Source organism: Cavia porcellus, unplaced genomic scaffold (assembly GCF_034190915.1).
Source record: "Cavia porcellus strain 051 isolate PalLab524CR breed Dunkin Hartley unplaced genomic scaffold, mCavPor4.1 scaffold_17, whole genome shotgun sequence".
NCBI lineage: Eukaryota > Metazoa > Chordata > Mammalia > Rodentia > Caviidae > Cavia > Cavia porcellus.
In genome coordinates, this window is record NW_026947500.1 from 64,649,510 (window position 1) to 64,673,459 (window position 23,950).

General features: G+C 57.3%; 2 protein-coding genes across 7 annotated transcripts; one reads left to right on the forward strand and one right to left on the reverse strand.

Moving 5' to 3' along the window:
- Positions 1-109: 109 nt before the first annotated feature.
- Trmt1 (tRNA methyltransferase 1) lies at positions 110-11,756 on the reverse strand. 3 transcript variants are annotated; one of them, XM_013150922.3, is made up of 17 exons: positions 11,616-11,756; positions 10,955-11,238; positions 10,298-10,353; positions 9,933-10,075; positions 9,586-9,773; positions 5,000-5,115; positions 4,813-4,925; positions 2,903-3,051; positions 2,718-2,804; positions 2,564-2,633; positions 2,351-2,485; positions 2,171-2,256; positions 1,445-1,553; positions 1,289-1,365; positions 597-716; positions 392-521; positions 110-278 (listed from the first exon to the last, which is right to left on the reverse strand). In XM_013150922.3, exons 2-17 carry the CDS (start codon positions 11,212-11,214, stop codon positions 135-137), a joined length of 1,983 nt encoding a protein of 660 aa, XP_013006376.2. In that variant the 5' UTR covers positions 11,215-11,238; positions 11,616-11,756; the 3' UTR covers positions 110-134. The 3 variants fall into 3 exon arrangements, with proteins under 3 accessions (XP_013006376.2, XP_003468399.2, XP_063084529.1); XM_003468351.5 differs by lacking the exon at positions 11,616-11,756 and adding an exon at positions 11,461-11,549; XM_063228459.1 differs by lacking the exons at positions 10,298-10,353; positions 11,616-11,756 and having other exon boundaries at positions 10,955-11,138.
- A 99-nt stretch (positions 11,757-11,855) lies between these two features.
- On the forward strand, positions 11,856-23,742 carry Nacc1 (nucleus accumbens associated 1). 4 transcript variants are annotated; one of them, XM_023564451.2, is made up of 7 exons: positions 11,856-12,002; positions 12,353-12,450; positions 20,174-21,073; positions 21,133-21,324; positions 21,411-21,516; positions 21,606-21,703; positions 21,824-23,742. In XM_023564451.2, the coding sequence occupies exons 2-7, from the start codon at positions 12,408-12,410 to the stop codon at positions 22,093-22,095; spliced, it is 1,611 nt and encodes a 536-aa protein (XP_023420219.1). In that variant the 5' UTR covers positions 11,856-12,002; positions 12,353-12,407; the 3' UTR covers positions 22,096-23,742. The 4 variants fall into 4 exon arrangements, with proteins under 4 accessions (XP_023420219.1, XP_013006378.1, XP_023420220.1 ...); XM_013150924.3 differs by having other exon boundaries at positions 21,151-21,324; XM_023564452.2 differs by lacking the exons at positions 11,856-12,002; positions 12,353-12,450 and adding an exon at positions 12,600-12,811.
- The last annotated feature ends 208 nt before the right edge of the window (positions 23,743-23,950 follow it).

A 23,950-nucleotide genomic window follows, 5' to 3' on the forward strand; every position in this document is an offset into this window, starting at 1 on the left:
CGGTCACTGTTGGGAGTGTAGTGCACGCATGTCTATAATTCCGGCCACTCAGAAGGCTGAGGCAGGAGGATCCCTAGGCATTCCAGGCAGATCGGGATACATAGCAAGAGACTGTCTCACATCTGTTTATTGGCTCAGCCTACACATGGCTCACTGGTGGGTGGCCCCATGCCCTCCGAGCTCTGGTCCAAGGTCTCTGCACAGTCTGTGGGGGTAGAGGCTGCTGGCACAGGCTCGCCATGAGAGTAGCAGCACTGGTCTCCCCGCTCACAGGTGCCCTGCAGAGGGAGACGGTGGGCATGAGGCCTCCATGGCCCGGCAGCGCTGAGCACTTGCCGGGTGGGGCTGTCCCAAGACCTGCCCGCCCATGGGAACCAAGGCAGTGCCTCACCTCCTTGAACCTTTTGCAAGGGAAGGCCTTCAGGCGAGCGGCCTGCTGGGCTGGGTCCTCGGCCAGCACCTTCCGCTTCTGCTGCTGCCGCAGCCTGCTTTTCTCCTCAGCCTGGCCTGCGCCCTTGCCCCTGCGCACAAACCCGACACTTTGACCACAGCCAGCCCTGGGCCAGCTGCACCCCGCGCCACGGCGCCTCACTCACCCTGGCCGGGCACGGGGCCGGGGACCCCAGTTGGCCTCTGGGTTGACCTGGAAGCGCTTCAGCCCTCGCTGGCGGGAGCTGGGGTTGGCATCTTCCCGCAGGGTAAAGTTGGCCTGCAGCCTGGAAAAGGGGATGTGGGCTCAGGGATGGCCGCCAGGAAGGCCTGCCACCCACCGCCATGGGGTCCTAGCTCTGTTTTTCTTGAGACACTGTCTCACTGTGTAGGGAGCCCAGGCTGGCACTGAATTTGTACTGGTCCTCCTGTCTCAGCTCCTAAGAGCTGGGATTATGGGCGTGCACCACCCACCCCCAGGTATGTTGAGGTTTATTTTTAAAAATTTTCCTGTGGTACTGGGGTTCAGGGAGGCTGACCTATGGAGCTACATCCCCAGCCCCTTTTATTTTTATATATTGAGACAGGGTCTCTCTAATTCACTAAGTTGCCCAGGCTGGCCTTGAAACAAACCCTCCTGCTTCTGTTTCCAAATGCTGGGACTACAGACTCATGCTGCCATTAAGGGCTTCTTTTACTCTCTAGAAACCCTTTATTTCTAGTTTCAAATCTACATTGTTCTCCATGAAGAAATTAAGTAGTAAAGAAAATGAACCTTTCCTCTGGTAAAGCCGAGGAGAGAAGCAAGCAACAGGGTGAAATCTGTGAGCAAAGGCCGGATGCAGGATGGTGGTCTTACCTGGGCTCCACAGCGAGGATGCGGAAGGCGGGGCTGCTCTCTGACAGCCGCTCCCGCTTCACGGGGCACTGTTTCTCCTGGGGGAGGAAGGGCCTTGCTCAGGCTCAGACCCTGCACGCCCTCCCTGCCTCCCCAGCAGGCCAGGCCTGCACTCACCCAGCAGCGCATGATGTCCCAGAGCGCCTCGGCAGGTGCATCGGTCTTCACCGCGTTCCTGCAGGCGTGGGAGAGCGAGACCCGGAAACCAGCGTGCAGAAGAGCAGATCTAGGGACCAGAAGAGAGTGTAAGAAGGCGGCGAGGACCCCTAAGCCCAGCTGACTTGTGTGAGACAAATGGACAGGACAGGGACCCTCTCAAAGTGAAGACTAAGACTAACCATCATCTCAAAACCAGCGCTCAGCAGGGGAAGGGGGACACGCCACTGGCCTCTACCCAAGACCTAGGGCCAATCAGCAGTAATGCAGGCCTCGCCCCTGGCCCCACCCATTAGCCCAAGGCCAATATGTCAGGTATGAGTCCTGCCCCAACCCCACCTATCAGCCCAGGACCAATCAAGAGCCATCAGTGGGCCCGTCCACCACGGGCTCAGACCCCACCCACCAGACCCAATCAGGAACCAGGTGGGGTGACGTCCCCACTAGCCTAAGGCCAATCACAAGTCAGATGCAGGTCCCATCCCAGACTCCACCCACTAGTTCAAGGCCAATTGGGTCAGGTGTGTGTGTGTCCAATCAGAGGCGGGCCCCATCCACGCCTACCAATCCAAGGCCAATCATGAGTCAGAAATCCTGCTCTAGCTCCACCCAGCCAGCCCAAGGCCAAGAGGAGTCAGCTGTGGGCCCACCATCCTTGGCTGGGAGTCCACTCCCCAGCTGGCTCACCGCAGCTGCAGGAGACTGGGTGTGTTGCAGTGCAGGGTGCTGCTCAGCTGGTCCAGGGTGTAGTACAGGGGCACATCCGGGAGCTCCTGAGCAGAGACGCAGGGTGTGGCAGGCCTGACCGGAAGGGATGGGACGAGGGCGCCCCTCCCAGGCTCGGCTTCGGCCCGGCGCGGCCCCTACCTCAGTGACCACGCTCAGAACGCCCCGGATCCGGTCGGCGGTGTGGAAGCGGCGAGGGCTGGCGCTTATGGCTGCCAGCACGCGTCCCACGAAGTCGAGGTCATGGATGGGCTCGGCCCATATGGGGCCGCCGAGCTGTGGTCACACAGGCGAGGGGTGAGCAGGCGCCCCTTGGGCCCTGGGACTCCGCCGCCCGACGCTGCCACGCCCTACCTGGTGTCGCTGCCCACAGTGCCCACACTCGGGAGCCACTGGGGGGCCGCAGGCTGCGGAGAACTTGACCCTGCGGGGGCCAGGGTGATTACAGGGTGGGGGGGTGACGACACAGGGGGCCTTTCCCATCTTCCTCCCAGCAGTCTCTGCTTACCGCCCACCGGAGGCTGCCGCTGCTCGGCCAAGGCGCTGCAGGTGGAAGGAACCGCAGCCCACGCACTGGAACACCAGCGCCTGCTTGCTGCGGGCAGAGGGGCAGCTGTGAGCTCCGGCGGTGCCGCCAGCCCCTTTCCTCTGTCCAGCCCCCCAGGGCAGGGCCCAGTCCACTCCTAGGCTGACCTGGCGGAGGCCTTCACACGGGCCTGGCCGGTGAAGACCCGAACAAAAACACGCACGTAGAAGTCGGCGCTGATACTGAGCAGTGGCACCACGTAGCGCTGGTAGCAATTGGCATGGAGGTCCAGGCTGTGCAGGACGATCCGCAGGGCCTGGGCAGAGTACCCCCATCGGTGCCACCTCCCCCTCCCCCCACTCCCACCCCCATCTGTTTGTAGCCCGCATGCTGTATTTTCTTTACGTGTACACTTCAATTCTGCCTACTAAAACCTAGGAGTCGGGCAGTGGTGGCGCATACCTGTAATTCCCACACTCAGGGAGGCTGAGGCAGGGGGATCAGAAGTTTGACGCCAGCCTGCACACTTAAGAGACTTAACAAGATCCTGTCTCAAAACGAGAAGGCCAACAAGATCCTGTCTCAAAACGAGAAGGCCGGGCATGGTGGCGCAGGCCTGCAGCGCCAGCACTCAGGAGGCTGAGGCAGAAGGCGGTTGCAAGTTCAAGGCCAGCCTGAACTGCATAGTGAGACCCTGCCTCATAAAAGACTAAAATAAAATTAAGTAAGTAAAAAATTAAAAAGAGCTGGGGGTGCAGCTCAGTGTAAAGGTCCTCGGTTCAGAGCCCAATCTCAGGCATCCTGGCAGTGTGTCCAGAGCTAAGCCATGCCAGGATCTGCCTCTGTGGCCTTGTTGGAAGCATAAATGACTGGGGAACACACAGACCTGGGAACTGAACCCACTCCTCTGGCATCGCCCTTTACTGTATGCAGGGGACCCAGGACCCCAAATCCGAGCCCAGGGGATCTGAAGGTCAGAAGCAGGGACAGTGGGTACAGCAGATCTGTCGGGGCCTTCTCACCAGGGGCAGGGGCGGCAAAGGAGGTGGCACTTGTCAGACCACCGGTCACAGCGAACTTTAGGAAAAGGGAGAGAAGTCCCATAGCTGACCCCGCCTCCAGTCTCTATAGTGACCTCACAGACAGAGCCCATTTTTGGACCTGCTGTTTGGAGGCAAAACCAAAGCCCCCAGAGAGGAAGTCACCTACCTAGAGCCACCCGTAAAGCTAGGATTTGAACCAAGACCTGCAAAAGTCACCTTCAAAAACATTTTTTTTTCCATGTCATGGATGGTGATCCATGCCTGTAATCCTAGCCCTGGGAAGGCTGAAGCAGGAGGCCCACTGTGAGTTCAAGACCAATCTGAACTCTATCATGAGACCCTGTCTCAAAAGAAAAAAATTTCACGTGCAGCAGCTTGCCCCCATCTCCAGCTGCTCAAGAAGCTGAGACAGAATGATTGCTTGAGCCCAAGAGTTTGTGGCCAACATGGGCAATTTGGCAAGACTTTCTGGCAAAATAAAAAGGTTTAAGAGTGTAACTCAGAGGTAAAGTTTGCTTGGCAAAATTTTTTTTAAAGGTATGAACAGCAGTGTGTGCCTACAGTCCCAGCTACTCGAGAGGGCGAGAGGTAGGAGAACCAGAAGTTTGAGGGCAGCTGGGCACATTACTGAGACCCTGTTTTAAAAAATAAAACAGGGGCCAGGGATGTAGTTCAGTAGTGAAGCATCCTGAGGTGCAATTCCCAGCATGGCAGTAAAAATAAAAAGGTGTTTTAAATTGTTTGAAAAGTTGGGCCAGCCATGGTACCAAATGCTTGTAATTCCAGTACTTGGGAGGCTGAGGCAGGAGGGCTGCTGCAAGTTTGAGGCCAGCCTGAGCTACATAGGGAGACTATCTCAAAAAAAAAAGTGTTGCAACTAGAAAACAATAGAACCACCCATCCCACCTGCTCTGCTCCTCTCCCGATAACTAGGGTGGCTGAGGCCTGGCGGTAGGGTTAGGCTTAGGGTTAGGGTTAGGGGTTAGGGTTCGGGTTCGGCCTCCCTGGGGCCTGGTAGGAGAAGGAACCCTCACCATCTCATGGCAGGCGCGGCTCTTGAGGGCCATGGCCCCATACTTGCTGTAGCAGGTCTCACCGCTGTTCCCTCCCAGCACAGCCATGTCGGTGCAGGTGACACAGAGCAGTCCTGGGCAGGGGCGGGTGGTGAGGCCCCCATCCCACACAGACTCTGCCCACCAGCCCCCAGCCCGCAGGCCTCACCTCCTTCACTCACAGCCTGCACCGCTGCGTCCAGGAAAGGCGCAGGGCTGCCGTAGGGGTCCAGGTCTATGATGTCAAAGCGCTCAGCCGCCTTCTGGTGCTGGTACATCAGAATCCTGGGGGAGATGGTGTGGCGGCCTCGAACTTGGGCTGGTTTTCCAGGTTTAGGTCCTGACTCAGCCATTTGTTTTTGTGGGATTTTTAAATTTCTGTTTGATTTTCTTGAGTCTCACCACGGAGCCTAAATTGGCCTTGAACTAGCAGGGATCCTCCTGCTTCAGCCTCCCAAGAGCTGGGATTACAGGCGTGCGCCACGATGTCTGCTTGTCTATTCGTTAACTGTGTGATTTTCCCCGCTAGACAGACCTTAGTGACCCCAGGGAGGCACATGTGCTAATCAGAAGGTTAAAGCACAGAAAGTGCCAAGTGTGTGGCCAGCCAGGGAAAAGAAACTGTCTTAAAGAAAAAAGAGGAAGAGGAAAGGGCTGGCAGTGGAGCTGGGCAGTAGAGTGCTCTACCCAGCATGCATGAGGTTCAATCCCAGCACCAACAGTAACAAAACCAAACCTTAGCCTACCTATCGAGAACCCCAACAATGATAACAGCTCACAGTAACACAGGACATACAGCTGGTCTTTTGTACGCATAAAGAGATGGGCTGTATAAGTTTGAAACCAGCCTGGACTACAGGACTACACATAGTGAGTTCAAGGCCAGCCTGAGCTACCTAGTGATACTCATCTCCAAAAAATAAAACTGAAAAAGAAAAGAAAAAAAAAAGCCAGGCATGGTGATGTAGGCCTGTCATCCCAGTACTTAGGAGGCTGAGGCAGGAGGACCGCTGCAAGTTTGAGGCCAGGCTGGGCTACAAAGTGAGCTCAAGAAAACAAAAAAACACAAAAGAGTGGGCTGGGAGCCCTGCAGGCTGTAGTCTGCCAACTCTCACAAAGATCATCACGGACCCGCGCCACACACGGAGGCTGGTGCTGACCCACAGGCAGGATGGACACGACTTCCCCGGGAGGAATGCAAAGAACGTGCCAAGCTGTGTCTGGGCCTGGGGACGCAGTGCAGCAGCACAGTGCTCGCCTGGTGTGTGTGAGGATTTCAGCTCCACCCCAGGAGCCACGGGAGCTTTTGTAATAAAAAATTAAGCTGGTGAGAGAGAAATCAGGGAGACTACGTCTTTTACAATAGCATCCAAAAAAAAAAAAGAAAGAAATAGGAATCAATCTCATGAAGGATGAAAAGACCTCTACATTAACAGCTACAGTGCTCTGAAAAAGGAGATTAACAGGATATTACAGAGACATCCTGAGCTCTTGATTGGAAGAACCAACAGAGTGGAAATGGCCATACTTCCAAAAGTTATACAGATTCAGTGCAATCCCAATCAAAATTCCAACAGCAATATCTCACAGCATTAGAGAACAATCCTAAAATTCTCTGGAACCAGAGAGACCTAGAGTAGCACAGGCAATCCTGGGCAGCAGAGACAAGGCAGGGGCATCACAATCCCTGACTTGAATTATACTACAAAGCTACTGTGATAAGGGCCGGGGATTTAGCTCAGTGGCAAAAGTGCCTGCCTGGCAAGCGTAAGGTCTTGAGTTCAATTTCTGGTACCCAAAACAAAACAAACCAAAAAAACCAAAACAACAGACCCTAAGATCAATGGAACAGATTAGAAGAAGCAGAAACAACTGCAGACACACTTAGCCTCCTTCTCTTTGACAAAGGTGCCAATCACATTCAAGGAAGAAAGACAGCCTCTTTAATAAACGGTGCTGGAAAAACTGGCCCTATACATGCCGAAGATGGCAACTGGACCCACGTCTTTCACCATGTACTAAGCTAAAATCAGGACGGTTCAAAGATCTTGATACTAAAACAGAAACATTACTCTGCTGGAAGATAGAGTAGGTAAAACTCTTGAGGCCATTGGTGTAGGCAAAGAATTTATAAACTAGACCCCGGTTGCACAGGAACTATTGCAAAGAATCAACAAATGGGATCTCCCCTTATTGAAAAGCTTTTTGCATAGCAAGAGAAACCACCAACAGAATAAAGAGACAACCCACAGTGTGGGAGAAAATGCTTCCTAGCTGTGCCTCAGACAAAGGATTACTATTCAATTTTTTTTTTTTTTTTGGTACCAGGAATTGAACTCATGACCTCACACTTGCCAGGCAGGATTACTATTGAGAACATACAAAGAACTCAAAAAGATCAGTCCTCCCAGATTTATTACTTTTTTGCCAGTACCACGAATTGAACTCAGGACCTTGTGCTTACCAGGCAGGTGCTTGTGTCGCTGAGCTGTATCCCTGGTCCCCTGACCGCCCAGATTTAAAGACCCAATCAAAAAATGGGCATCTAAGGGCTGGGGGTTTATCTCAGCAGCGTAAGTGCCTGCCTGGCAAGCATGCAGTTGCGAGTTCAATAAAGGGCATCTGAGATGAACACATACTTCTCACATGAAGAAATGCAAACAGCAAATAAATGTGTGAAAAAAACGTTCAACATCACTGGTCACTGGAAAGATACAAATGAAAAGAACAGAGATCCCACCTCAGCCCCAGAGAAAGGCCATTATCAAGAAATCAAGCAATGACAAATGCCGGGGAACTGTGGGGAACAGGACCCTTTCTCCACTGCTGATGGGGGTGCAGACTGGGGCAACCACTGTGGAAATCAAATTCCTCAAAAACTAGGTTTGAAGGTCCCACTCGGCCCAGCCATTCTCCTTCTGGGAATCTTCCCAGAAGAATGAAAAATATCACACCAAGAGAGGCCGCGTCCCTGTCCTTTCATCTCATCAGACACCATACAACTGCAGTTGTCTCCTCATAGATGACCGTGCCTATTGCTTCTAGCAGCTGCTGGACAGATACTTCCTCCCCCTTTGCCCCTAGTATTTACATTAACTGCATTATGTGTAGGTACAATGTAATATAATAGGAAAATACTCTTGTAAATAAACTATATAAAGATAAAACACAAAAACAAAACCAAAAACATCATACCACAGTGATATATGTATGTGCACCCATGTTTATACAGCACAATTTGTAATAGCCAGATCCTGGAAACAACCTAAGTGTCCATCAACTAAGGAATGGATATGTTGTGGTATTTTTGTACAATGGAGTACTACTCAGCCATAAAGAAGGATAAACTGGAAACTTTTATAGGTAAATGGCGCAACTTGAAACCATACTCTTTAGTCAAACAAATCAGAGCCACATTTGTAAACACTGTACTGTCTCCCTAGTGTGAAAATCTGAAAGAGTATATAAGCCCAAAGTGTACAACAGGCATTATAAAATGGGAAGAAACTGATCAAAAGGAAAGAGAACCTGGGATGGAGGAAAGGAGAAAACAATAGAGGGAAAAATATATATATATACACACACACAAGACAGGACAGTTACACTGATTTCTCTTAGTTCACTGAAAAGAAAGGTTTGTGCTAATACTGTGTAGAAAATGAAGATACAATACTCAATAACCTCTAAAAGATATAACTGCATATATATTTAAGTGTATAAGATAGATAACCATATTACTGAGTTTTGTTGGATCATTGAACAAAACTGTTTGCAGACTCACTGTTTGAAAGTACCCTCTATATGCTTTAATTTTGTAACTTCAACAACTATTTCTAAGATGACAATATGCAATTAGCTAGTGATTTCCTACTGTTTATTTTTTCTGAAATTCGGTATAACTTGTACCCTTTTTTTTTTCTTTTTTCTCCTTAAATAAAATTTAAAATAAAAAAAATACTTAATAACCTTTGTTATCCTATTACCTTGTTTTGAAATTTTAGTTTTTTCTTCCTTAAAAAAAAAAAAAAAAGCTGGCACACAGAGGTCCACACCTGACACCCCGCGCTCTGGGACAGTCAGGCCTGGGAATCACCAGTTCAAGTTGCCTTGACAACTTAGTGACTTCACAAAATCTTGTCTCAAAATAAAAAAATTAAAGAACAACAACAAAAGGGCTTGGCGTGTACCACAGTGCAAAGGCTCTAGGTTCTATCCCTCGTACTACAAATAATTTTAAGACAAAAGAAAAGTCCCACACAGAAGCCCCAGGAGCAGAGTACAACCAGGCACCTGTCCAGGCTTACCTGTGGCCCAGTGAGACCCTATCACCTGGGGACCTTATGTCTCAGCCAGCACAGGCACCCTCCCACTGGAGACTTTTAAAGGTAAACCCATGCAACTCGAGGCCACACTCATAAGTGAAATAAACCACAACTGCTCCCGGCCCAGGCCTATCATCACAGCACTTAGGAGGCTGAGGCAGGAGGATCACTGCAAATTCCAGACCAGCAGCCTGGGCTACAACGTGAACAGAAGGCAGCTTGAGCTCCATAGTGAGAGCCTGTCTCAAAAAGGCAAAAAGGAGTCACTGTGACTCCTATAAAACTATTGCTCTCTGATGTACAGGGCAGTTAGGGTCCCAAAGCCCAGTCTCCCCAAGTTGTATTTTGAGACAGCCAGAATTTGCCCTGGCAGCCTTATGCGCCTGCAGCTTCTATCACTGGGGCGGGGGCAGCGGGGCTGCCCGGAACCTACCGGGCATCGGCCTGGCTGGGCTGGACCAGGTGGGCCACGTCATTGAGTTGCACATTGTGGCGCATGAGTTCCACGGCTCGGGCAGAGGCGTCATTGGCAACCACAGATTGCAGCCCAGGTACCTCCAGAGCGAAGCGAATGGATCGGAGGCCGGAAGCTGCCAGGCCCTCAAGCACCCGAAGGCCTTCCTGTGGGAGTAAGCAAGGATTCAGCTTAGATCCACGGGGCCTATCCCCTTTTGGGCCCCCGGGCCCCCACCCCCCATGCTTTCCCTCTCCTATTCCAGGAGCCCTCTGTCCCTTTTAGCTTGCTGGGTTCCAGCATCACCTCCTCCACCAGGGCCTCACCTTGCAGATCGTCCTGACAGTAGCTGTTTGAGGTTGGTCTCCAGGGACCAGATTTTCACCATCTTTTGATTCAACCTTTTCCTTCTCTTGCTCCGACAAATCCACAACCACCTTCTGTATATCCTCCTCCCCTGGCACCTTGACTGCAGCCATCAGAGACACAAGTCAGGGGATATCAATGTCCCTCCCCTTCATCTTCAAAACACTGAAAATTGCAGGAAAAAAACTCTTTCCCAGAACCCCAGGGCTACAGTTAAATGAAGAATAGGCTGTGGGTCTGCCATGTAGCTGCAACCTGTGGGGGCGGGGAAGTGCAAAGAGTTTGGTTGATTTTCCCTTCCCCAGAAACCCCGCTCTCCACTCACTCTGGATTCCTTTGGCGCCCAGCTGGATTCTAGCAAACTCGGTGATCACCGCACACCTGGCAGAAGACGGCGGTAAGCCTGCAGCCCTCGAGACAGGTCTGCCCTCTTGGAGTTTTCCTCCAGGAGGGTACTACTTCCAGTTGCCCTTGCTGGAGGTTGTGGCCCCACCCTGACCCTCCCTGGGCCCCGCATTGGAAATTCTAAAGAGCTGCCCCTCCTACCCTTTAAGATGTTAAATGCAAAAAACTACCTTCAGACTGACAGGATTCAGAACATTTGACGACCTTTGTAACTCCTTTTAATTCTACCCATCACCTCACACAATGAACAGGAATAGCTGTGAGGTGTAACTTGCAAAAGCAACGCCTGTTTAGAAAGAACTCCAAGAGCTAGCCCCACGAGGTCAAAGTTCATCGTGATGTTCCCAAGTGAAAAGGAGACAGGCTTGCAAGTCGAGGACCCCACTCAGTAAGTACCCTTCCTGCCCGGTTCCTCCTTTCCCTCCCGACAAAGCCCTCTTAATACCCCCAACCCAAGATGAGCCCCTCCGTCTTCCAAGCTGCCGGCTCTTGAATGCACACAATTCTTTCCAAATCCAGCGTCATTATAAAACGGACCCGCTCCTCTGTGCCAGGCTGACCCCTGACCCTTCCTTACGTCAGGTCCCGGTTGAACTCCTGAACTGGATTGTAGAAGACTTCGTTGGCGCTGGGGAAGACGATCTTGGCGGCGCCCTCGGTGACAAGCGTCTCCTGGGCCGGAGGTGGGCGCTCTTCCCCGCGGGGCCCCCCGCCGTTCTCCATCGCTCCCGGGTTCCGCGGCACTTTGTGCTGCTCCTCTGTAAACCTGGCTCTTGCGACGCTTCGAGCAGAGCGGAGAGTGAGGCGTAGCCACAGAACGGTCCTGGCGTGGAACATCCGCGGACGCCTCTGTCCGCCAAGCTGTACAAAGGGCCAAAGAGGATGGAGAATGAGGCTCAGACCACTCCCTGCCAGAGCGGCGTGGCCCACACATCCGTAAAGCAGGGACTAAGGCAACCCGGCGGGCTCAGGAAACCGGTACTCTGTGTTTTCTGTAGTACGGCACCCTGCGAAGCCGGAAGCCCCGGGGCGGGATCCGCCACCTGTCCACATTTCTCCGGGGACCATCCAGGCTCCGCTCACCTTTTTCTCACTGAGAACTGAACCACTATCGGTGCACGTTTCTCGGATAGGACCTAAATGCCGCCATGTTGGTAGATGATCACGTGATAGGATTTAGCCAATCAATGACGCGGTTGACGGTGGGCGACAATAATCAAAAGGGGCGCGCTGCGTACCTGTGCATGTGGCCTTAAAAGACGGTAGCTCTCTTCGAAGGATACACGTCTTTAGTTCTATTTCATGGCAGAGGATCGTGTGGCTCAGAAAAGGGGCAGTAAGCGGAGGAACGCTGCTGGGTGCTGTATACACATCATTTCAAAATCTCCTGCAAGAATAAAACATATTGGAGTCAGATTCTGGGCTTGAATCGTGTCCCCACTACGTGGTCTGGGCAAGCTTTTTACACTTTCGGGCCCTCGCTTTCCCTACCTGTTAAATCAGAGTCGTAGCCTCCAAGGGTGAACAAGGATTAAACGACAGAATGTCTAGGGGGTGTGCAGAGCAGCGGTTCCAGCACAGAAGCCGCTCACTAGCTCCTAACCAGTGCGCGAAGGCAGGACAAGGTAGCCCCCAGCCGCGTGCGTTCGGGCGATCCGTAGTATTTGCTCTTAACACTCCTTAAGTTTCTCCTTTTGGAAAATGGGCGGGACTTTTTAACGTATTACGGGTTGTGAAAATTGAATGAGTTGCTGCAGGTAAAATGCTAGGTAAAACTGGCATCGCGTAATATCCTAAAAGTCCTCGTTTTTATTGTCATTTTTTAAGCCTGGGTTTATATCTGGGTACCCTTCATTTCTTTGCTGTGTGATCTCGAGCAAGTTTCCTATCTCTGTGCAACTAGCTACTTCCCACAAAGAGCTAAAAAACTGCCTGATGCGATACATATAGCATCATTACTGTTTTTATTCCACAGGAAATTAAAGTTCTGGAAAGCACAGCGACTTGGCCCAAGGTCGCGGGACTAGAAGATGGAGGGACAGGAATTCGAGCCAGTTAGTCTGCAAAACCAAGGTACTGTACTGGCCAGGCCCCCGAGGGGGCGCAGGAGGGAGGAGCCGGAGGCGGTAAGCAGGGACGCGCTCGGAGCTCCGCTGGCCGGGCCTGGGGGCAGGGCCCAGGGGGCGGTGCTTAGGCGGGGCCTCGGCCGTCTCTTTCCGGCACGGCTGCGGCGCGGCGTGCGCTTGCTCGGCGCTCGGCTGCAGCGGCCTGGCCCACAATGAATGGCCGCCGCGGCTGGTGCTGTTGCTGAGGCGGAGGCCGCGGAGGCGGAGGCCGAGGACCCGGCGCAGGGGGGCGCGCCCCGGGCGCAGGCCCAGCCCCAGCTGCCGCTGCGGAGCCCGCCGGGAGCCCCCGGAGCGTGGCAACGGCGCAGGTGAGGCGGCCTGGCGCAGGCCCGGTTCCGGCCTCCTCGCCCCGCCGGAGCGGCCGGCGGCTGTGAGGAGCCGAGGCAGGAGGGCCGGGGCCGAGTCACCTGCAGCCCGCCGACCAATGCCGGGCAGCTCTGGAGAACAACCAGGCCCTACCGCCTAGGGCTCCGGGCTGGGCCGCGGATCTGGGTCCGGCCCCACTTCCGGCGGGGCGGGGGCCGTGGCGGGGCAGCCGGGAAGTTGGGAAAGTGGGGAGCCGCGCGGTGGGGGGCGAAGGGGGAGGGGCGACGCCAGCGCGGTGGGGGAAGGGAGCGGGGGCGGGGCCGCGCGCAGGTAGCGTCCGGCGGCGGGGGCGGGGCGGCTCGGGTTACCCCGGGGGCGGCCGGGGAGCGGCCCCGGAAGTGGGGCGGGGGCCGATCCGCGGTCCCGGGGATGCGAATGCCCGCGGGCGGGGGGCGGGTCACACGAGGTCACAGATCGGGGAGGCCCTGGGGTCCCGGGGGTCGTCAGGTAAGGGAAGCGGCGGCGGGAGGAGCCCCGGGCGCTGCGGGGAGGGCCGAGCTCCTTCAGTCGAGGCTGGCCGGCCGGCCGGCCGGCCTGCGGGAGCAGGTTTGGAAAAACGAGTGTGACCGGAGGGCGGTGGCAGACCGGACCGGGGGTTTTCTCTGTTCTTCCCACTCCTCGTCCCCGAAGGCGCTGCCAGCCGTTCGGAGGCACAGGTCAGCGGGCGGACGTCGGTGTGGGCTGCGGCCGACCAGGTCTAGAGCCGGCGCCTCTCGCGGGCCGCTTGTTTACCACGTGGGTGGTCCTCGCCCGCCCCGCCCCCGCCCGGTGTCCTGCGGAGAGGGGGCCGGGGTGCCGCATTCCGAGGTGCGGCGGGGTCCTGTATTCTTCTGAAAGGGTCGTAGGGAACTTCCACCCCCTGTTGTATCCTAGGGTTGTCCCTGATGCTGGGTTCCGTCCAGTTCCTCTCCAGCAGTGAGGGACTGGAGCTGCGAATGACTGAAGTTTGGAGATTGTGTCTTGGCGAAGCTGGTGGGGTGAAGGCAGGTCACAGCGCGGAGGTTACAGGGATGGAAGCAGGCGCTTCCTCCTGGGGAGGCCGAGGGGACTCCTGGTCTCCTCAGGCTCCTCGGGCCGGGTCCTGGGCTGAGCTCACCGTTGGTTCCGGGTCACCGGGTCCTTTTGGGGCCTCAGTGTGGTGCAGAGGGCGAAGCTGAGGGGGTGTGGCCCTGCTGTGTCTCATGGTTAGAGTAGCCCATCGGGGGTTGATGGGCCTCCCACAGGTGTGAGGAGGAGCTCCCTGCTGTTCACGCCACCAGAGCCTTCCAGTGTCCCCAGGGGCAGCTCAGTCTCTTTGCAGACGGAACCCCCGAGGGGCAAAGCTTACTTTCAGACGGTTCACACATTTGTCCCGCTTCTTCTGGGAGCCCAGAGGTCAGGGCTCCTGGCAACAGGGAGGGATGTTGCTGGCCACAGAGCGGTGCTTTGCTCTGTGTGCCTAGACTCTGTTCCCCACGCGGGTTCCTTGCCCAGCCACCCCAGCTGTTGTTACTCCCGGTGGACTAACTGGGGCCAGTTGGCAGGGTGTGCAGGGATTTTGGCTTTGGGACCTTGGGTCCCTTCAGGAGCCTCAAATTGCAGGGTTCTGGTTCTTCTGGGTCTAGGAATGGCTTACCTGTCTAATTTTCCCAGATTCCCAGTCCCCTTTGGTTCCTGGGACCCTTAACACTGCCAGCTTGAGCCCTACTGCCTGCCCCTCACCTCAGAAACAGTTCTGTGTGTACATCTGCCCTTTGCTGCTGTGGGTGACACAGCTTTGGGGTCTGGAGCCTTTCACCAAGCCCGTCCCTGTAGGACCAGCCAGCTCTGAGTGTTACCTCAGGGCCTTTGCACCTGTTTCCTTCACCTCTTGCCTCTGGCTGTGTCTGGTAGATGTTAACACCTCAGTTCCTGCCTGGCTGGGACAGTGATCAATATTCCTTGCTTAAGTGGTCAGAGATGGGTGAGCACTGGGCCCAGTACGGGGGAGGTGTCAGGCAGGGCCTCTGCCTGGAGCTGTCTTGGGAGTAACAGCTCCAGGTGCATGTGCCATGGGGCGAGGGTGTCCCCACATGCCCTTGGGAACAGCTGCACCCCTACTGCTTCCCAGCCCACTGGGAACTGGGGGGGGGGGGGCGCTGTTGGCTCTCTAGGTGACCCACCTCAGACAAGGAACCAGTCCTGAGAGGTGCAGGTGGCCCAGTGTCAGCAAGGACTCAGCAGCATAACAAGAGGGGGGACCCCAGGGGCCAGTGGGTGGAGAGATCTCGGTTGGGTGGTCAGGGAAGGCTTCCGGGAAGGCCTGGAATAATAAGAGCCGAGCGGGGGAGGGGAACCTGGGCAGAGCCGCCCAGAGCTTTTGTTGAGTTGGTGCCAGGCTCCCACTAAGCGCCTGAAACCTTCTGTCTCCTGGAGGGAAGCAGCGAGGGGTGACCTGGAGCCCAGAGGCTTCTCAAGCACTGTCCCCTCAAGGGCCGAGCCCCCGCCCCCGTGACATTCTGGCCCTGGCCCATGTCCAGGGTCCTTTACAATCCGGTCCCTGCTGAACATCGGGGAGCTTGGCAGGCACTTAGGCCAAGCTTCAAAGAGGTCTGGGATTTGGTCAGTCTCTCCAGACAGATCCGCCTTCTCCCAAGTGGCTTCAGAAAGTCTGGGGGTTACCAGGTGACCTCTGAGCCCAGAGTTTGGAGTCTGTAGCTAGGCCCCTTGGACCCCCAAGCCGTGGTCAGGGCAGTGGCTTCCAAACATGGGGCTGCGCTATCTCCCTGCACCTCTTCAGGGTCCTCGCCCTTTGCTGTGCAGAGTACCCAAACTCCCCTTTCGCCATGCAAGTGGAGGCAGCCACTTGGGCCTTGATCTGGGCCTGTGGGAAGGACCAAGCTGTCAGACAGCTCAGTGTCCTGGAAGACCCCGGACCCCATTGCTTTTGCACAGGGTTGTTGGTCAGGTTGAGCAGGCAGGGCTATGGAAAGCCCTGTGGCCAGGGCCCCCTTGCTACACCATAAGACAGACCCTCTGCAGGGCTCTTGACCTCTTGGTTTTCCGATGTGATTGGACCATCTTCATTTTTGTCATGAGACAGGGCCTCACTGTCTTAGTCAGTTTGGCCTTCAACTCCCCGTGTAGCTCAGGCTGGCCTGCAGCTCGTGATCCTCCTGTGTCAGCCTCCCGAGAGCTGGGATTACAGGCATGTGCCACCATGCCTGGTGCAGTTGGTCTTGAACTCACTTCATAAACCAGGATGACCTTTATGACAGTCTCCCTGCCTCAGCCTCTCAGGGCTATGATTACAGGTGTGCACCATCATGTGTGTCCTGCAGCGTTCTCCAGGGCAATCCTGCCCCCTCCAGAGACACTTGTAGAGTCTGGAGACACTGTGGTTGTCGCGGGTCGTGTGGGGGTGTTGTCATCCAGTGAGCCAAGAACCCGGGGAGCACTGCAGCTCAGGATGGTACAGCAGCCCCGCCACAGAGTAGGGTCCAGGCACCTCTACACCGTGTGTGTGGTGAGGGCTGCCCTTGGGGGAAGCTGCAGGGTGACCCTTGGGAACTTCTGAACCCTTTATCTCACAAAACCTGTGAGGTCTTGAGAGAAAGCAGAGGCCAGAGCTGTCCTTCCTGCCCTCCAGGAGAGGGCCAAGGGGCCCTTGTTTGGCAGTCTTCTGGGAGGGAAGCTCTAAGGGCTGCAGCCCACTGCGCTACCACACATCTGCAAGGAGAATGTGTCTGGGAGACCACTCTGCTGGGCTGTGAGTCTGTGGACATCACACCAGGTATGCAGGTCAGCTGGTCAGGAGTTTGTGGAGAGGCAGGCGGGTTTGTGCAGAAAAGCTGCTGTCCATGCGGGTACCTAAGTACCTTGGGACCTTGGCGGCCCGGAGGTTCTGGCTCCCTCCAGGGTTGCCCAGGGACTGCATGTGGCCAGCTCGAGTCAGCACCCAGTCTTTAGCAAACCACCCTTGCTCTGCTCCTCTGCCTCCTGCATGGCCCTGCCTCTGTGCCTTTGCACTTGTGGCTTGACCTCCTGCCCTGTCTTTGGGGCTGATCAGCATGCAGCCCTGTGGGAGCCCCTGCATTTGTGTGGAAGGTGGGATGCAGGGAGGATAGGGAGACCTCCCCAGGAGGGTCTTGTGCTGCTGTGACCCCTAAGGGACAGCTGAGAGGGAGCAGGAAGACACCAGGTGGCAGTGGAGGCCCCCAATTCTGGAGATTGAAGAGTCCTAGTCTCTGGCCTCCCCTCTGTGCTGGGTGAGTCCCGGAGATCTCACAGCAGGGCACTTGTCTGGCTGCCCTGGGGCCCTGCAGTAGGCCTGCCCACAGGGGCAGCTGTCTTGGCTGGTCCTGGCCTCTGTGGGGCTCAAGAGAGAAGTCTAACCTTAAGGTGCACAAAGTGTGGCTTTTGTTTTTTGGTTTTTTTGGGCACTAGGTATCGAACTCAGGATCTTGCACTTGCCAGGCAGACACTATGTGGCTGAGCTACATCTCTCTGCAGCCCTAACGTGCACGGCCCTTCCAGTGGCAGGATCCGGCCCTGGGCTCTGTACTGCCCTGCATGGTGCCTTGGTGCCAGCGCCAGCTAGGAACTAAAGTCCCTTGAGCTGCAGTCACAGACTGCCTCACATCACCTGATTTTTGGACAGAAAGCAGAGGAGGGGCTTTTTAGAGGGCTGGGGGGCAGTGCTGGGAGTCAAATCCAAGGGTGCTGTAGCTCTGGGCTGGGTCCCAACGCCTCTTGTTTTGTAGGGGTAGTGGAGCTGAGACAGTGCCTGCCAGATTATCTAGGCAGGACTCACTTAGATGAGAAGGCCGCCTCCTGCCCAGCCTCCTGAGTGCTGGGATTGTAGGCCTGCGCCACTATCATACAGGCTCACGACTATTTTTCCCATCTCTCTAGGGTGCTGAGCACAGCACCCAGCGCCTCTGTGTTAGGCGAGCTCTGACCCGCCAGGCTGGGCCTCCAGTCCCCCGGAAACACGTGGCTCACGGTACTCCCTCTGGCCGGTGTGAGGGGTGTGGAGCTCTCAGGCTCACCCTGCCCCAGTCCTCTGCACTGGACAAGGGTTTCAGCTTAGGAATCTGTACGGGGCAGGCGTTCCCGGCCTCTGCAAGCATGGGGGTTGCATCCCTGCTGCCCCACAGAGAAAAGAAAGATCTGTGTTTAATGTTTTGCTGTGTGGAGCTGGGCATGATGGTGCAGGTTGTCCCAGCACTAGGGAAGCCAAGGCAGGAGAGTCCTTGTGGGTTAAAGATCAGCCTGGGCTACGGAGTGGGCTCATGGCCAGCCTGGACTGTATAGAGAGACCCTGTCTCAGCAAGATTTTTTTTTTGCTATGTGAGGGGTACAACTTGAGGTATCAGGTATGCAAGACAAATGCTCCACCACTAGCTACGTCCTGGGACCCTTAGTTTCTTTTAGAGACAGGGTCTGGCCTAAGTAGTCAGACTGGCCTGGATTTGTGGTGACCCTCCTGCCTCAGCTTCCAGAGAACTGGGGTGCTGGCACACGCCACCACATGGTGTTCTGTGCCTCTGAAAGTTGTGATGCATGCCCACCCCAGCCGGCTGGAGAATTTTCCTGCTTTTCCTGCCCAGCAGGCAGTTCTGTCCCCGGGAATAGTCCTGCTGGCACGTGAATCTGCAGCCGTGAGAGCCATCATGCACGGGGCACCCTGGCTGCAGACCACCCAGAGACAGGCGTCACCCACTGGTGGTCAGGATTTCTACTCTTCCCAGATGTGGAGGATAGAGCAGAGCAAGGTGGGGAGCGATGGGGGCGCCTTGGCCAAGTGCAGGTGAGCCCTGGTTTAGCCCTCTTGTGGTCAGGGTGCCAGCACGCAGCTGTCAGGGTGGGGCTGTCACCTAGTGCACAGATGGCTGCCTCAGTGTCCACCCTGCCCACCCACCCAGGCTAGGACAGACACAGTCCTAGCAGAGCGTTGAGGCACGCGGGGGACCCTCAGGTGAGGGCTGTGCTCTGCCTGGGACTCCTGACCTGTGCAGAGCTGGGTGTCCCTGGAGGAGCTGACTATGCTCTGCCTGGGAGGAGGGCGAATGCTCCACACAGGCAGGTGGGGACTCAGCTTGCTCCCAGGAGACCCTGGCTCTATGGGTCCCTGGGCCCCGGAACTTAAGGTGTGGGCTGCTGCGTGCTCCCATACCCATGCTGGGCCCTGAAGGGGACGGGGCTGGCCTTTTTGTTCTCATCTCCTGAGCTACGAGACATATTGGCCCCGTATGCAGCAGCTGAGCCGGCCACACTCCTGCCGGATGCCTTTGACCCCAAGCAGGAGAAGCATACTTGGACTTGGGGCTCGAGGGGACTTGTGGGCGTGTGGCCTGCTGGCCCCCAGACAGGACTGACCTGACGGGGGGTGTACCAGAGCAGTTGTGAAAGCACCGGCCCTCTGCGGTCACTGGGGGCTTGCAACCAGGCCCAAGTGCTTAAAGTCTGGTCTTCCCCCGAAAGTCCCACCTCGGGTCTCGGATTCCTGGCGACCTTGCAGATGTAAAGCACCACAGTGTCTGCCCAGGAAGGTTTCCACGGGGGCGCACATGTGTGAGGTGCTATGGCTCAAGATGCGCGCCCTGGCTTCATGCTAGCAGCTGTGGAGTTGCGACTGGCGCACTGTGGCCCTCTGTTGATACTGCCAGTGTTTTGTGACTTTGTGGGCGTCACTTACTCAGCAGTGCGGGACCTCCTGGCTCTGCCTCTTCAGGGTCAGGCAGCTGCAAATGGGAAAGACTGGGAGCAGATCCTCCTGAGGGTCAAACACATGCAGGAGCCTGGGGTGATGGCGCAGGCCTGTCATCCCAGCATCAGGAGGTTGGGGCAGGAGGATCGTTGTGAGTTCCAGGCCAGCCTGGGCTATGGAGTGAGCTCAAGGCCAGCCTGGACTGCATGGCAAGACCCTGTCTCAAAAAGACAAAAAAAACAAGCCATCTTGGGAGAGAGTCAGCCTCTGAGTGGGGCTTGGGGGTGGCTGTCCTCAGCCTTCTGGGAGGGTGACGCAGAGAAGCTGGAGCAGGAGCCCAGCTCTTGGTGAGGCTGCACATAGCATGGACCCTGGATTCCATTTGGTCCCGGGCTGGCCAGAGATGGCATGGGATCTGCCGGGTGTTGTGTGTGGCTCCAGGCACAAGGGATTTGAATGCCTGTGGGTTCATTGTCCCTGTGGTCACAGAGGTGCGACCTCAGCCAGAGGCAGGTGGTGCCAGGACCTGCGGGTGGGTGGCCAGGACGGACAGCAGGTCGAGCCATGGGTGTCCACACTCTGGGGAAGGGGCGGGGTGGGGCTGGCACCCACCAACTGCCTCTCCCTCCCCCAGCCGCTGCCATGGCACAGACGCTGCAGATGGAGATCCCCAACTTCGGCAACAGCATCCTCGAGTGCCTAAACGAGCAGCGGTTGCAGGGCCTGTACTGTGATGTGTCCGTGGTGGTCAAGGGCCATGCCTTCAAGGCCCACCGTGCTGTGCTGGCCGCCAGCAGCTCCTACTTCCGGGACCTGTTTAACAGCAGCCGCAGCGCGGTGGTGGAGCTGCCGGCGGCCGTGCAGCCGCAGTCCTTCCAGCAGATCCTCACCTTCTGCTACACCGGGCGGCTGAGCATGAACATGGGCGACCAGTTCCTGCTCATTTACACGGCCGGCTTCCTGCAGATCCAGGAGATCATGGAGAAAGGCACCGAGTTCTTCCTCAAGGTGAGCTCCCCGAGCTGCGACTCCCAAGGCCTGCATGCTGAGGAGGCCCCGTTGTCAGAGCCGCAGAGCCCTGCGGCGCAGACGTTGGGCTGGCCGGTCTGCAGCACGCCACTGCCCCTGGTATCACGGGTCAAGACGGAGCAGCAGGAGTCAGACTCCGTGCAGTGCACGCCTGTGGCCAAGCGGCTGTGGGACGGCAGCCAGAAGGAGGCTGGGGTTGGCAGTGGCAGCAACGGCAGTCGCAAGATGGCCAAGTTCTCCACACTCGACCTGACCACCAGCCGGACACCCCAGCCGGCCCCGGCAGTGGCGGCCGCGGTGGCCGCAGGGGGCATGGGGATCATGCCCAGCACGTCGGAGCGGACCAGCCCTGGCACCTCGAGCGCCTACACCAGTGACAGCCCGGGCTCCTACCACAATGAGGAGGATGAGGAGGAGGACGCGGGAGAGGAGGGCACGGACGAACAGTACCGCCAGATCTGTAACATGTACACCATGTACAGCATGATGAACGTGGGCCCAACAGGTAGGTGCTGTGCGGTCCCTCCCCTGGGCCTGTCCCCACCCTGAGGTCCCTTCTTGCAGTATACCCTCTCGCCACAGCCGAGAAGATGGAGTCCCTGCCCGAGCAGGTGACCCCCGAGTCCCGCAGCCGTATCCGCGTCCGGCAGGACCTGGCCTGTCTCCCTGCAGAGCTCATCAACCAGATCGGCAACCGCTGCCACCCCAAGCTCTACGATGAGGGGGACCCCTCAGAGAAGGTGGAACTCGTGACAGGTGTGAGGGTGCGGGTACCGGTGGGGCTGGCCCAGGGCAGCGGGAACTCAGGACAGCCCAGCACCACTGCTGTCACTGCCCTGCAGGCACCAACGTGTACATCACAAGGGCGCAACTCATGAACTGCCACGTCAGCGCGGGCACACGACACAAGGTCCTGCTGCGCCGGCTCCTGGCCTCCTTCTTTGACCGGTGAGGTACCCGCCCATTCGGGTGGGGTGGGGTGGGGTGGGGTCTGGGCCCATGGCCCTGCTGATGCTGCCCTGTGCCCTTACCCCCAGGAACACACTGGCCAACAGCTGTGGCACCGGCATCCGGTCCTCCACCAGTGACCCCCGCCGCAAACCGCTGGACAGCCGCGTCCTCCATGCCGTCAAGTGTGAGTGGCTGCAGGGGTCAGGGTGGTGGTGGCTGGGGGCCCTGCGGGTGGGCAGCACAGTTCTGGGGACTCGGGGGCTGTTCTGTGTCATGACGGAGCACTGCACCCGCACTCATGCAGACTACTGCCAGAACTTCGCCCCCAACTTCAAGGAGAGCGAGATGAATGCCATTGCGGCGGACATGTGTACCAACGCCCGCCGTGTGGTCCGCAAGAGCTGGATGCCCAAGGCCAAGCCGCCCCTGGCCGAGGGCGATTCCTATACCTCCTTCATCGGGGACACCTGCAAAATGGAGCCGGACATGATGGGCATGGAGCAGAGCTTTGAGACGGCCAGCCATGATGGCGAGGCCGGGCCCTCCGCGTCCGCGGAGGTCCCGGTCCCTCAGTAACGCACGGCGCAGCTGTGGGCTGCCTCCCTCGCACTCCCTGGTCACAAGCTACTGTCTCCCCATCTCCCCCCCCCCGCGGGGCGCTGCATGCTCCCGGCCAGCGCTGCCCAGGGCCCCACCCCACCCGCTGGTCCTCTGGTTCCCCGGCTGGGCAGGGGGGCCCCAGGAGCCAGTGCCTGGGTGCACGCAGGGCCTCTCTGCCATCTCCCAGTGCTTCCATGTCTCCAAAGCGCCTTCCTGTGTCCCTCACCTGTCCCTGAGCCTGGGGCAGGCAGGCGAGGCTGAGGGGCAGGGGTGGCCAGGGTGCCCCGTGTGCCCTGGGTGGGGTGAGGCTGGTCCTAAGTGAGGGGCTCCTGGGGAGCGACGGGACCTGGGTGCCAAGGTGGGGCCCGGCTGGCTCCAGTGTGTGTGTTGGCGTGTGCATGTGTAGGTTTGCTTCCGGAGCAGGAGGTAGCAGAGGTGGGGAGACCAGGGCTAGAATGGGGAGCAGGCCAGGGTGGCACCCTTCCCCAGCACTCCTGCCCCGTGGCAGGGCCCCCAGCCCTTTTCTCCTGTACATACTTTTTAAGAATTTTTTTAGTGAATGAAATACTGAAGGATGAGATTTCCTTTTATTTTTCAAACCAATGGGACTGTCCTGGGTCCCCAGGCCGAAGAAGGCAGGACAGGTGGGCAGGCAGAGTGCGTGCATGGAGCACCAGTGGGTCCGGCCAGCCTCCCAAGGTGTTGGGGTGTCCCAGTCCCAGGCTGTTAGCAGCAGTTGCCTCTCCCTCTGCACTCTTACCCAGTGAGAGTGGTATGTGAGCCCTGCCCTGGGCTCCCCACTCCGAGGCTCCTCCACCCTGGCCCCAGCCCAGTGTCTGCTCCCCAGGCAGGGCAGGGGTGGGGCCAGTGGGGGCCGGGGGTGCACATGGCAGCTGGCCTGGGCCCTGCTAGTCTCCCTCCCGATGTCTGCTTGTTGTGGGGTGGGGGTGTCGGCCCACTTCCTGGGCATACACCAATACCTTAGCCCCGGGGGGCCCAGGGTGGGAGGGGGCTCAACACCCCAGCTAAAGCACAAGCAAGCACCTTAGTCCACTCCCCACCCTGCTCCACCCCACCCGCCACAGCGCGATCCCAAAGCACAATGTCCTGGTCACTTGGCAAGCAGCTGGCCGAAGGAGCCCCGGCCAGGGGGAGCGGGTATGCAGGAGCTGGGCCACACGCCCTTGCACCCTTCCCTACAGGACACCTGCGGTTGGAGACTCTAGGAGTGGTTCCTGGCTCCCTGGGGGAAGGGGCACAGGGGAGGAGACTCCTTGCTAGGAGAGCCAAAGACAGGGTTGTGCCTTACCGGGAGCCGCGCCCCGCACCCAGCCCTGCCGCAAGCTGCACGCTCACCCACCCAGGGCACCTGGGCCGGCAGGATCACTGTCATCTCCCGGAGGAGCCGAAGACTCCAGGGCGCTCTCCCCAACTCCACTGCCGCCCCACCCTTCTCAGGGGATAGGTCACCCCATCCACGTGAAGTGCCAACGCCCTCCCCGTCCCGGGCCGCACCCCCAGTCCCCTTGGCCCGAAGTGAGATTGCACATTAACTACTGTAAGGAGGGGGCGGCGTAGGAAATGTGAACCTGACGGAGAATAAACAGACGCCTTTGTAACAGCCCTGCGCCTCTGCCTCCCTCCAGGGCTCACTGGGGCCAGCCGGGTGGGTGGGAGAGGCCAGGCAGGACAGCCACATTTCACTCTACTCCGTGCCCGTGTGGGCAGTCCTGGAGGGGCACTGTGCAAAGGACTGAGGGCACACAACATGGGGAGGGGAGGCGGGCACAGCACTGCTCTGGCCCCTGGTGTGTCTCAGGAGGCTGAAGGC

Coding starts and splice junctions, on each gene's coding strand:
- Nacc1 (XM_023564451.2), top strand. CDS start 12,408: ATGGAGGGACAGGAATTCGAGCCAGTTAGTCTGCAAAACCAAG. Junction 21,325..21,410: donor GAAGGTGGAACTCGTGACAG/GTGTGAGGGTGC, acceptor ACTGCCCTGCAG/GCACCAACGTGTACATCACA. Junction 21,517..21,605: donor CTGGCCTCCTTCTTTGACCG/GTGAGGTACCCG, acceptor CCTTACCCCCAG/GAACACACTGGCCAACAGCT.
- Trmt1 (XM_013150922.3), bottom strand. CDS start 11,214: ATGTTCCACGCCAGGACCGTTCTGTGGCTACGCCTCACTCTCCGCTCT. Junction 10,354..10,954: donor GAGTTCAACCGGGACCTGAC/GTAAGGAAGGGT, acceptor GTCTTCTGCCAG/GTGTGCGGTGATCACCGAGT. Junction 10,076..10,297: donor GGGCGCCAAAGGAATCCAGA/GTGAGTGGAGAG, acceptor TGATGGCTGCAG/TCAAGGTGCCAGGGGAGGAG.